This window comes from Scylla paramamosain, chromosome 32 (genome assembly GCF_035594125.1).
Source record: "Scylla paramamosain isolate STU-SP2022 chromosome 32, ASM3559412v1, whole genome shotgun sequence".
Classification (NCBI taxonomy): domain Eukaryota; kingdom Metazoa; phylum Arthropoda; class Malacostraca; order Decapoda; family Portunidae; genus Scylla; species Scylla paramamosain.
The window spans coordinates 13,367,381-13,379,880 of NC_087182.1; the positions used below are offsets into that span (position 1 = coordinate 13,367,381).

The window sequence follows — 12,500 nt, forward strand, 5'->3', positions numbered from 1 at the left end:
GAGGATGATAAGAGACCCTCACATCCTCCTTTCAGATCCGTGAGCTTTGTTGATTGCGTGGCGATACGCTTTCAGGCTTGCAATGCCTTACATAACACGGGGACATTCATACATACAGACAAGCGCACACACACAAGGCCACAACATAGTAGGAATGCAATACCAAATATATATTGTTGGAGACGAGAAGAAAAACAGAAAAATAAAACACCAGAGAAAGGGATTATATATGTAAGAGAGAAAACAATCACGAACAACCAGGAAAAGGAGATTCATGGGTGCATTTACCTTCAATTACCTGGAGTTCCGGACGAAGCGGCGGGTGTTGCGTCATATCACACAGGCACTGCTCAGGTGTACCGCGAGGTGTAGCTCACCTGCTGGCGGAGGCTTCGTGGGATCTGCTGGCGGAGGGCAAACAAAAGTGAAAGCTAGGTCGTGAACTCAATTGTGTTTGGCGAAGGATGAGAGAAGTAGAATGTATAAATCAATGAACTTTATTGTCCCAAGGAATATTTGAATACTGAGTTGCATTTTTTTTTTTTTTTTTTTACATTAGGTGAATAATTTGAGGTTTGAACGTAAAGGACATAACGCTGGATAAGGAAGCGTAGTTGTTAAATAAAAGTAGTCGTCTGGGGTTAAGAAATGTGACAGACTTCAGTGGAGCAAAAGACTGAAATTTGAACCATGAAAATTCAACGTTGTACAATATAAAGCAAGTTTGTGTTCTTCTCTTCCCTTCGTCGCCGAGAAGCAAGTGACATACTATTTACGTCAAGAAGAAAAGCAATAATTAAGCTGCACACTTTTCGGGTGTACACAAACGGGTTTCATTACTCAGGACTAAAAATATTCACGGGTCAAGCATAAAATCACGAGCCTCCAATGATGAGGAACAGAAGACGCAGTGAGGATACTTAATTTTTCGTATCTTTTCTTTTGTATATGGAGAAAGATAACTAAACTCCTCCACCATCAAAATAAAGCTACACGTCTCCACTGTATCCAGACAAGTTTTCAAAAAAAAAAAAAAACGTTATATTAAAAAAGAAAAAAAAAAAAAAAGCTATAAGGAAAATGAAAATCTTAAATTTTGACTTTTTTTTCTGACAAACTATTTATCGTATCTTAGTGAAACTGGGAATTTAATGTGTCAGATGTACATACAAATGCACACCAAATTTCATACGAATCCGAAAAAAAAAAAAATAATAATAATGTTTCCCTCTAAATAACTCGCGGCGCCTCCCCTCAAAGCCAACAGAGCTCTGCATTTCTTCTTTGCATCAGGAAGTTTTCGAAAAAGTTAATGTTAGTGGTTTCCATGCTACACTAAAAAGAACATAGAAACTCATAAGATTGGAATTCTGTTTATTTTGGCAGTGCTTACTTCTTAATCAAAATTATGCTCATGGAAACAAAGAGTGAAGTCTGTCTTTCTTTCCAATGTAGGAAGAAAACCACTAATATTTACTTTTCCGAAAACTTCCTCATCCAAAGAAGAAATACAAAGAACTGTTGACTTTACCAACATTAGCTATCGAACTGACTTTTATAATCATGTTTCTACTGACTTTTCATACACTAAAGATTAAAAATGCCCACGAGTAAGAGATTATGGCTTACAGTCTGACACCATTGACACTTATGAACTGTAGTAGTAGTAGTAGTAGTAGTAGTAGTAGTAGTAGTAGTAGTAGTAGTAGTAGTAGTAATAGTAGTAGTAGTAGTAGTAAACCTAATAAGATTACTAGCGAAAGACAACAGGATCCAGTCTCAAGAAGGAAAAATGGCCGCTCCACAGACCAAAATAAAAATCAGTAGTAACACAAGAAAGTGAAGTGCGTCAATCTACAAAGGTGACTCCAGGCTCTCCTACACATCCCACTACTCCCTGCCGCCATGATCCTTCGTTGACAGACTCGTAATGACGTCATGCATATTGTTCACTATCTGTTGTGCTGTGTCGCGCCCCATGAAGTGTGTCGAGTAGGCGAGGTTAATGTTCAGTTTACCCCGGAAAGTGTGAACATTGAAGCACATAAGGCTAACCAACCTTCGAAGTGACGCACACCATGTTAGATTGGTGACCTGCACGAAGTCACCATTGCCTGGAAGCGTACTGGTTACGTCTCCAACGTTGGATATTGCATAGCAGTACTCAGGATCAGCCGTGCTACTGAAGCATTCTTTGAAGTTGTCGTCCTTGGATCTCTCCATGAGTCTGAGGGCGACTGCCTGCAGCGGTGCCCTGTCCTTTAGATCTTCGCGCAATCTTCCATGGAGCTCCAGAACGTAAGGCCAGAACTTGTGCATTACGTCTTTGGGAGTTACGAGAGACATCTTATAGGAGAACGTTGCAATGTGCACTCCAAGGATGCGAGATGTATCACCCTCATAGTAACGTCTCAAATTAATGTCGTGACTGCACACAAAGTTATGTTCCGGCGGTGTGTTGGGCAGAGCCTCGAGGATTCCCAGCATAGCAACATTCACCACGCCGGTCAGGGCACAGTGCAGGCTGACGCCCTCAGCCTGGCATATTTGACGAAAGGCCTGTGTCGCGGGTTCGTCCAAAACCAGCTTGACTGAGCGTGTTGTAGCAACTTCATTTCTTGGGAAAGAAAGAACAGATAAAATAGGAGGAGGGACTTTGGTTGCCGCCATTAATTCCTCTTTACGCCTCCTGTACAGGTCTGGGTCATGTAAGAGCCGCTGTCTCTCTCTCTCGTACAGCAGCCGTGCCTCCTCGTCCCCCACGTGGTCGGCGAGTTGCTCGGCGTCATCAACGCGTCGCTCGGCGGTCAAGTCATCCAAAATGGTATGCAAGAAGTGACAAATCTTAATGTTGGAGAGGCCATCAGTCGCCGTATGGTGGACGCCCAGCAGCAGCACGCCCCCCTGGCCTCCCGCCGCAGGCAGGAACCTGGCACACCACATGGGACCCTCGGCAGTGTTGAAGATGTGCTCTATCAATTTTTGTTGCTCGTCCTCCTCCACCCCGTCCTTCACTACCTGCAGACAGGCATACGCCAAGGTGAAGTGAGAATGTTCCCCTTCTGTTGAAACATTCCTTAGTCAACAATCGGTCCCTAAAATATAGATCCCATGCTAGATGTACAACAGACACAGAGCTTCCCTACCTCACCTCACTGTGCTGTGAAGTTTCTGCTGTGTATCTGTACAGTGTATTTGTCATCGTGTAATTATAATAATAAGTGGATAAATAAATAAAATACGGAAGTATAAGAATGGCCAAGAAAGTCGTTTAGACGTGAGTGAATTATACATTCAGTCAATTCATAATACTACGAAAAAAACGGATAAAATTTTTTTTTTTCCACGGTCATCGAGAATTCAAAAACTAAATACGAGTACAATACGTGTTTGGACCCTTCTCCCAACTCTAAATAACCGAGTATATAAACTTCTCCAAACTTCTCCCATTTTACAGCTGGATGGAAAGTTAAAGTGTCTCACCCACCTTGAAGTCCAGAATACAACTGTCCATCTCCCGCAGCCACAGCCTCCCATCTCGCCGCCCCAGGCACAGCCGCAGCACAGGCACCTTCCTGTGCACCGGACGCACCGCCATCAGGAGGAAAGCACGACGGAAGCATCGGATGAAGAAGAAAAATTAGACATGTCCACTTTTCGCTGAATGGTGTGTGTGTGTGTGTGTGTGTGTGTGTGTGTGTGTGTGTGTGTGTGTGTGTGTGTGTGTGTGTGTGTGTGTGTGTGTGTGTGTGTGTGTGTGTGCGTAAAGTTTTCTTCATGAAGAATGCTGGCCAAAGCCATGAAAAGAGACGAAAACAGTGTTTTGTGCCTCCTAAAATGAACAAATAAATCATCCTTCATAGGAAATTACTGAGCCAACTTCCAGCAAGAAGAAAAGATGGATGTGGAAAGAAAGACTGAGAAGAGTATTACCAGGTGAAGAGCAAGCATGGAAGCACATTTACGGAGAACGATAGGAGGGATTCCATCAGAGCCATAAAGTATAATAATACAACAAGACTTTTAATCATCAAGGCCAGAAAGCGAATAGAAAAACATCATTACTAATAATGTTAATAACAGGCATAACGTAGTCAGATGGTGGTTAAGAAGGAACAAACTCAATATCACGAAAAGTGGAGTTGTCAGCAAAGGTGTGAGAGAAGAGTTCAGCTTTAGAGACAGAGATGGCATTGAATTAGAAATAGAAGAAAAAGATGAAGAAGAGAAAAGTTGGAGACATTTTTGTTGCAAGGTTACAAGTTACAAGGTGAAGAGGATACAGTAAGATTCTGTCATTTCTGATTGATGTATGAGTCATTGGCACTTTCAAGGACAAATTTGTCATGATTTCTGGAAGATGTATAAAAGGCATTATTTCAAGAGATGTAACGCTAAGGTATAGTTTGTGGGTCACTTCTCTATCCTGCCCAGCACGAGAGCAAGATGAATTGAACCAACATGTAAAGTCTTCAACAAACATATTTATAGTGTACAAGGAAGGCCATTTGTGCTTTGATAATTAAAATACTAGACATTATTTATACTATGGAATGTGAAGCCAAGGCAATTTATCCTTTACTATAAATACACTAAAGATTACATTCAATTACTTACCAATAAAGATGTACCAGAGCACGTTTGACTAAGTCCTCCCCGAGTGGCCTGGAGGAGGTCAGCTCAATGCCGAAGAAAGTCTGGCCGTAGTTGTTTCGGTGACCTATTTCAAAGTACTCCTCCTTGTCCGTGGCGGGTCGGAGCCATTTTTGTCCCTTGGTCGCTGCGCCGCCATCACTCGACTCCTGAATGATATGCAGGGAGGGGAATGCTTGAATGTCACAGCTTGACGTGGTTGTGGGTTGTGGTTGTTCTTTATAATTACGAACAGTGGCCCAGTGCTTTCTGTCTTCATTTATTTTATACTATCTATTCATTCAGACATCTGCATTTGATTAAGTGTTATCATTGTCACTGTAGTTGTCGTGGCCATCATCGTTGTTGTTGTTATTATTATTGTTGGTATTGTTGTTTCTTGCGTTGCTCTCTCTCTCTCTCTCTCTCTCTCTCTCTCTCTCTCTCTCTCTCTCTCTCTCTCTCTCTCTCTCTCTCTCTCTCTCAATACCATATTACATTACACCTAAAAATTACACGAAAGTTGTTTTGATGAATCTTCACAACCAATACATTTGTTTACAAGCAGTATCTAACAGGTTATATGAAAAATTATGGCCTACTGATTGTCTATCTTATCATTTCTGATAGTGTATGATGTTCCAGTGAAATCAATATGTAAGTTGTGTATTTTTGTGATTCCTCAGCTGATTGAATTTGGCGTCACGAGGTTATAGATCGCTATTACTTTCACATCTATAAGTAAACACAGGAATTTTAAATAACCTATTAAGTCCCAAAGACGAAAAATATACAGCCTGCACAGTGTTCAAGTCTATATGATTTAAAAGAGATGGCCTTCTGAACCCATTAGCTTCACGACTCTAAGCCAAAGTTGATTTGTCCGATTGTCTTGAGTGAGTGTGTGTGTGTGTGTGTGTGTGTGTGTGTGTGTTTGCTGAAATAAAGTCTTCGTTAAACTATCACTTGAATCATACACTCTTTAAAATTCCAATCACTTCCACTACACCAAGGTAAAAGCATCCAAGGCAATGCGCTCAAATGTTTGAGAATAAGAGGCAAGAATAGTGGAGTAACCCAAGCTAGCTACTGCCACATCCATTTTCTTTCACTAGTCAATACGAGTACAGAGTACAGACTCCGCCGGCCTCCTGCTCCTGCCATCGAACGGTAGTGCTCCAGGTTACAACACCTTAAAATCAACACCACACAAAACTATTCACTATGCCACACTCTTAAAGGATGAGAGAGCTTCGTAGAGTCTCCATAATCTCTGACAACACTCACTGTGGCTGCCTTCATCACTAACACGAACACGAAGCACTATTACTGCTACTGTTTGCCGTCTCTGTGGATAACTTAAGTCCCTCGCTTACGTCATGACACAGATACACAGCCATCACTAGTGTGCATCACTCGTCTTGGCAAGTTTATCGTACTTCCCTGAACAATAGGTCAGTATTACGCTCTTATTTGATATGTAGGCCCATGTTCTTCAGTACTGCAGGACAAACACTAATGGAATATGAATGAATGTATCTGAAACGTTGAGTGGAGATGCCAGATACCACCAATTGTTATGCGTGATCACTCAAAGGACTACTGATGTTACCAAGCAAGATCTTACAAGTAACGATGAGCAGTAAGAAGTTCGGGAGCATTTATAGTGTCAAATTAATATCTACACGTACGCACTTACCTCTTGCATAGTAGATGGCGTGTCATTTAACAGGACTATTGAGGAAGACTAGGAATCACTGACTTGATAAAGAAATAATAGATAGTAGAATGACCACAAGGGAATTGGACAGAGAGAGAGAGAGAGAGAAAGAGAGAGAGAGAGAGAGAGAGAGAGAGAGAGAGAGAGAGAGAGAGAGAGAGAGAGAGAGAGAGAGAGACCCTTAACACACTCTGAATACAACCTCAGAGATCCACGAATAACTGAACAACACAAGCTCTGCTGCTCTCAGTTCTAATCAACGCATGAAAATGTTGCTCCTGGGAACTTTCCTCTACGTGATTCTGCTGCGTCGGCCAGCGGGATTACTTCTGCTGACTAATACAACACAGACGCCACTTTCACTCTTAGAAATGAGCATGACTCCTCGCTAACGGAAACACAGAGAGAGAGAGAGAGAGAGAGAGAGAGAGAGAGAGAGAGAGAGAGAGAGAGAGAGAGAGAGAGAGAGGAAGGGGGGGGGAGGAATTGACATTCACATCCTCCTTTCAAATCCGCAAGTTTACGGTCGCGTGTGGTGATCTGCCCGCTTCCGGTCATTACAACACACTTAGCTGCGCGCACGTACACACACACACACACAAAAAAAAAAAAAAAAATAGTGAGAGTGAGCTGCAGAATGATTAACACAATAATATGCATTGTGTGTGTGTGGGGGGGGAAGCATCAACAACAGCAGCAGTAGCAGCAGCAGTAAACAACAACAACAACAATGAAGAAGAGTACGCAAAAAAAAGATGTCACAAATAAAATTACACTCGTATTGTAATATCAAGGAATAAATAAAGGAACATAATGCTTGAAGAAATAAAAAGGGAAATTGAAACGAAAGGGAAAGGAAAGGAGAAAGGTATCAGCGCATTAACGTTCCTCTCACCTACATTTCCAGGGAGATGAACCACCGCGGCTTTCGTCAGGTGATGTGTCAAGGGTGAGGTAGAGAGGCGCCCGGTGAGATGCACCTGCAGGAGGAAAGAGAACCGTGAAGAAACAAAGAAACCACAAAGCACGTGAAGTAAAAAACGATAATAATAATAATAATAATAATAATAATAATAATAATAATAATAATAATAATAAGCAGAAACAATGAAAAAACTACAAAACAAATACAGTTGAAAACACTACATAAATGCAGTTCCGAAGACACTGCGGAACACTACAGAAAACCTGTGTTCAAACTGCCACTAAACAACAAAAGCTGACAGCACATTTTGCGGTGGAAACTTGAACGCAAGGTGCCGAAAACTAAATAAAACCTGAAGTCTGTTACGTAATGAGAACCTGAACACTAAGCATCATAAAATAAGCAGAAAGTAAAAGTGTTTTGTAGCAGAAATTTAGACAAAGAATAAAAATAAGAGAGAATCATAAATAACGCATTCTGTGACGGCTGCTTGAACACAAAACATCACAAAATAAAACGAAAATTGAATGAAAGATTAACGAAATATTGCCCGCGACTTTTTGCCAATACGGACGAGTGAACAAAGGTGGGAGAGGGGGAAGGGAGACTGCAGGAAAGGAAGGAGGGTGAGAGAGTAAGCGAAAAAATGGAAGAGGAGAAAGAGAGAGTGGCAGGAGGGAGGTGAGCATGGATACCCCACCTCCAGTCACTTTTACTTTCTCTTCAGGGATTCCCATCTGAGTGCTACTCCCTCTCCCTCTCCCTGTCTCCTCCCTCCCTTTTCTCGATCCTCTCTCCCTCTCACTGGCCCCGCTCCAATTCCCCCTACGCAAAATATCCTTTGGAGTTCCCACGACCCGTCAGGACAGGAATAGCCGCGGCGATGTAACAAAAGTAAAGAAGGTCTTGATGTTACAAATATCGAAGATGTAAGTAAGTAAAATATGCATAAGAAGCTACGAAAACCATATATTTTTTACCACAGATGTTAAAAGAGGAGTAAATACAAACTCCTGTAAGTAAAACAGTTCACATGAGATGAATAACAAAAATATAAATAAACAAAATACGCATAAAGAAGGCACGAAAGCATTACATATTTAATTCTGCAAAAACTAAAAGTAAAACTAAATTATAAACCCGTGGGAAAGTATCACGTGACAAAGAAATTGTCTCGCTTAAAAACATTACACAAATTAACAAAAAGAAGGCAATGAATAGAAAAAAAAGCTGCAAAACTACACGCAGACTACACTTTGTAGTACCGTACCACAATTTTGTGTGATTTCATATACATAAAGACACAAATCCATTGTACTTACCTTTTAGAGGGACGTGCTAGTTAGATTTTTTTTTTATTTACTTTTTATCAGTAATTCTTAGCGTAAATTAAATTTTTTTCCATTTCATATCTTATTGTATCTATTATTTTCTATTTGTTTATTTGTATGTTTTTATTTATTTATCTGTTTATTTATTTTTTTTTCAATTTCATATTTTCTAGCCCACAACCAATCTCCATCACTCGCAAAAGAAAAAATATATAAATAAATAAGACAACCAGTTGGCAATCCTTACAAGGCACAGAAACCAGGTACCACTACTTCCCGCTCTTGCCCAGCCCATTCAAGCCCTTCTTTTTACTTAGTCTTCCAGTAACAACATGAAGGTACTCGCTGGGTGACGGTAGAGGCGACGGGGCCCTCCTTGCGTCACGAGGGAAAGCTAAATCCTGCTCACGCCCTGATTCAAGGTGTGTGTTACGTCACTGCTTGACAGACGCACAACGAGGCACCGAGAGGCACTACGAGTCACTAGTACCACCCTTCCCTTCACGTACACCCGTTTTCTTTACGCTTTGTTTAGTAAAGGAAAAATCTATCTATATACCAAGCCGGCAATCCATCGCGGTGCGGCTCTGACAAAACACCACACATTCATACCCGCATCATTCCCATTTTTTATATCCCCGTGGCTCCTGGTAGAAAGGGATAGTCTCATGGACCACGGTACTACACCCCTTCTCAGCATAGTGTCCTGCGAGCAGACAACAGACTGAAAGGAAAAATACACACAGAAAATTACTATTGAAGTTTGTGTCGACTGTCCCTTTTATTCTGTAGAATTATTAAGAAAGTTGTTACTCTGAGGATATACGCAAATTTATGTTAAGACATAATCAAAGATGAAATATTGAGGTCAACTGTAAGAGAACTTTCCTTCCTGTGTGATGTGTCTTATAGGAATATAAATATTTGTCTTAGGTAACAGAGAGAGAGAGAGAGAGAGAGAGAGAGAGAGATAGAGAGAGAGAGAGAGAGAGAGAGAGAGAGAGAGAGAGAGAGAGAGAGAGAGAGAGAGAGAGAGAGTGGGAGAGAGATTCGGGGGGTAGGAGTAAGGGACGAAAAGAGTAAGAGGCAATGACAGGTGCACAAAGACAAATTCTCATTCTCTCTCTCTCTCTCTCTCTCTCTCTCTCTCTCTCTCTCTCTCTCTCTCTCTCTCTCTCTCTCTCTCTCTCTCTCACACACACACACACACACACACACACACAATAAGACTGCCGTTACTAATTATGTGTCCTAATTTGGGTTAATTACCATACCACATTCAGCAAAGGTTTGTGTGTGTGTGTGTGTGTGTGTGTGTGTGTGTGTGTGTGTGTGTGTGTTTGAAGTGAGTAAACTAATAACTCTGTTCAAACACAAAATTGACATCATCATTTTCACGCGGATACAGTTGTGCAGTACATAACATAAAAATACAGACATAAATAAAAACTTAAACACCAGCAAAATATACATATTTCTTTTGGTGACCCAGAATATTGCTCACAACTAAAAGAAACTAAGTCCAGATGATCTTGTAGATAAAAATAAATAAATAAAATAAATAAATAAATAAAAAATTTAAGATTTTTTTTTATAAAATTTGAAATAACGTAGGAGGAAAGTTTGCAATGAATGAAAACTGGAATTCTTTTCTACTCACCGTTTTTCACAAGTGGCAATGAATCTTTTTTTTTTTTTACTATAATCTCTTAGTTCTTTCTAACACCTGACCAGCCTCCTTAGCACGTGAACACAATACATGTTCTTTGGTTCAAACAACACTTAAGAATAAACCCACAAATATGACCGCGTGAGGTCGAGCGGTTACTATTTAGTGTCTGCCTGCCCCAGGTTACCTCACCATGCCCCCAGGCACTGGACAACATCATATCCGGGAGTCTCGACGTCTTAGGGTCGTATGGGGCGCGGGTTTGGTGTCTCGTGGCCTTTCATCGCGAGTATATAAGCCCGTCACGGCTCAAGCCAGGCACCATTCACCGCCCCGCCAGACACTGCTCCACGTGCTCTTCTTCCCTCCCGCAGCCAGCCGCTCACCCAAGACACAAGGTTGGTGGTGCGACTGGTAGCGTAACGAATGGGGATCGATGTGCAAAGTTTAGACAGACCCATCCAGTTCGTCCAAAGTCTGAACACACTGTACTACATTTTCGGAAATTGTTTTCGTGCAAAGCTTGCTATATTCTCTTGTTTTGTAGAGTGAGCTAAGAAATTGTGTTTACCAATATTATTAAGTGAATAGCAATAGCCTTATTATTATTTATTTTTCTATCAGTGGATATTAGAGGTTTTCAGAGAGGAAAAGCATATAAAAAATATATCAATTTATATTATTACTTGGTTTACCTACCAAGACTACAAGAGAAAAATTAATGGAACAAATTTGTTGTAATAATGTGTTCCCTCCCTCCCCACAGGATGCCTTCCCCTGCCCTCACCACGTACAGCCCTGACCTCATGACCCAGGTGGACCAGACGCTCCGCACCCTCGGCTTTGACCTCACCAGTCTCGTCAAGTCCTTCGACATCAAGACGGTGGGCCTCCTGACGTTGGTAGTGATAGGGGCCATCTTCCTCTTTGACCTGATCCACTATGGTTACGCAAGCTACGCCGGCAGCTCCTCCAGCTACACCTCCTACGGCCGCAGTCTTGTGACCAGCGCCGCCAAGGTGTGGGACCAGAGGGACCAGCTGGGAGTTGCCTCAGGACTTCGCAACGGGTAAGACTCAATCAGACTACTCTTGAAATTATACGTAATAAATTTTGGTGTCATAAAGCATACAGTATTGTTACAGTAACTTCATATTATCGCCTTTTTCATCTTCTTTTTCTTCTTTTCTAAAACAAAATTTCTTTACATTAGCTTCGTAATATCATTATTTTTTTTTTTCGATTCAGTTTCGTCATTTATGAGATTCCTATGAAAAATATAGAGCCTTACGTAACAATTAAAGTCGGAGTGAGGCAAAATATTGCATAAGTTTCATATAATGGCTTTTCATTGTAGTCTAGCGCAACAAAGCAGAGGACATTGTTACATCAGCTTCATGTCATTGTTTTTCATTACAGCTTGGCGTGGTAAAGCATTAGCTCCGTACTATTGCTTTTCATTATAGGTAGATTTGCTTCAATACCGTGAATATCACTTTTTGCCACCTTCAGTGACCCGCTTCACGTGAGAATCAGCAAATTTCACTGTTAAGTAATCACGAATCATGACTGTTCGTACATGACACCTCCACCTTCCACCCTCTCCCTCCACAGGCGTGACCTGGATGCCATGACGCAGATCCTAGACTCCATCGCCGACGCAATCATCAAGTACGACAAGCTGGAGGATAACGAGGTGGGACAGACCCGCAAGAGCAAGGACCTTTAAGGATCCAACGCCGTGCCATCCTGCAGCGCTCCCAGCACAAGAATGAAGGCTTTGTGTCTCCTGGCTGCCCATGCACACACTCCTCCTCACCCTGTTCTTGTGCCACAGGAACCAATGCTGACAAGTCTTATACATATGCGGCATTCTATAAACTCTAATCAGTAATGATAATACACTGCGTGTCGCTATAGTGATAAAATTTAATTTGTTAGAAATTCTTATCGAAACTCAGTTCCACTTACAAGTATTAAGTCCAAGTACTAAGGATATTATAGATTCTAACCAGTTCAAAATTTTAAACGAAACTCATTTATTTCTTTGTATTAACAGGGCGTCAGTTTCACAGTCACTACCCACTGACGTTTTTTTTTTTTTTTATTACTAAACGAAGAAAATCAAATAATAAGAACGTAAGAGAACTGCAAAAACTCAATAGGCCAGTCTCTGCATAAAACAATATCTATGTAATCAGGTAAAAGAAATGCTGAAAAGTT

At 41.2% G+C, this 12,500-nt stretch overlaps 2 protein-coding genes across 3 annotated transcripts in view; one reads left to right on the plus strand and one right to left on the minus strand.

Annotated features, from left to right (window-relative positions):
* Positions 1-1,094: 1,094 nt before the first annotated feature.
* Positions 1,095-6,483, minus strand: LOC135089218 (uncharacterized). 2 transcript variants are annotated; one of them, XM_063984590.1, is made up of 4 exons: positions 6,332-6,483; positions 4,618-4,802; positions 3,488-3,575; positions 1,095-3,018 (listed from the first exon to the last, which is right to left on the minus strand). In XM_063984590.1, exons 1-4 carry the CDS (start codon positions 6,338-6,340, stop codon positions 1,891-1,893), a joined length of 1,410 nt encoding a protein of 469 aa, XP_063840660.1. In that variant the 5' UTR covers positions 6,341-6,483; the 3' UTR covers positions 1,095-1,890. The 2 variants fall into 2 exon arrangements, with proteins under 2 accessions (XP_063840660.1, XP_063840659.1); XM_063984589.1 differs by lacking the exon at positions 6,332-6,483 and adding an exon at positions 5,920-6,145.
* Positions 6,484-10,537: 4,054 nt separating this feature from the next.
* Positions 10,538-12,500, plus strand: part of LOC135089220 (uncharacterized) — a 2,225-nt gene continuing 262 nt past the window's right edge. Inside the window, exons 1-3 of the mRNA XM_063984592.1 lie at positions 10,538-10,675; positions 11,044-11,346; positions 11,892-12,500. The exon at positions 11,892-12,500 is cut by the window's right edge and continues 262 nt beyond it. Coding sequence (XP_063840662.1) covers positions 11,045-11,346; positions 11,892-12,006 — 417 coding nt within the window. The 5' untranslated portion in view covers positions 10,538-10,675; position 11,044 and the 3' untranslated portion in view covers positions 12,007-12,500. The remainder of the gene's footprint in view (positions 10,676-11,043; positions 11,347-11,891) is intronic.

What these genes read in the sequence shown, in the direction of transcription:
- LOC135089218 (XM_063984589.1), bottom strand. An exon ending in GCTCTGGTACATCTTTATTG is followed by an intron (nt 3,576 to 4,617) that starts GTAAGTAATTGA and finishes TCCGGTGCACAG; the next exon opens with GAAGGTGCCTGTGCTGCGGC. An exon ending in GTTGTATTCTGGACTTCAAG is followed by an intron (nt 3,019 to 3,487) that starts GTGGGTGAGACA and finishes GCCTGTCTGCAG; the next exon opens with GTAGTGAAGGACGGGGTGGA.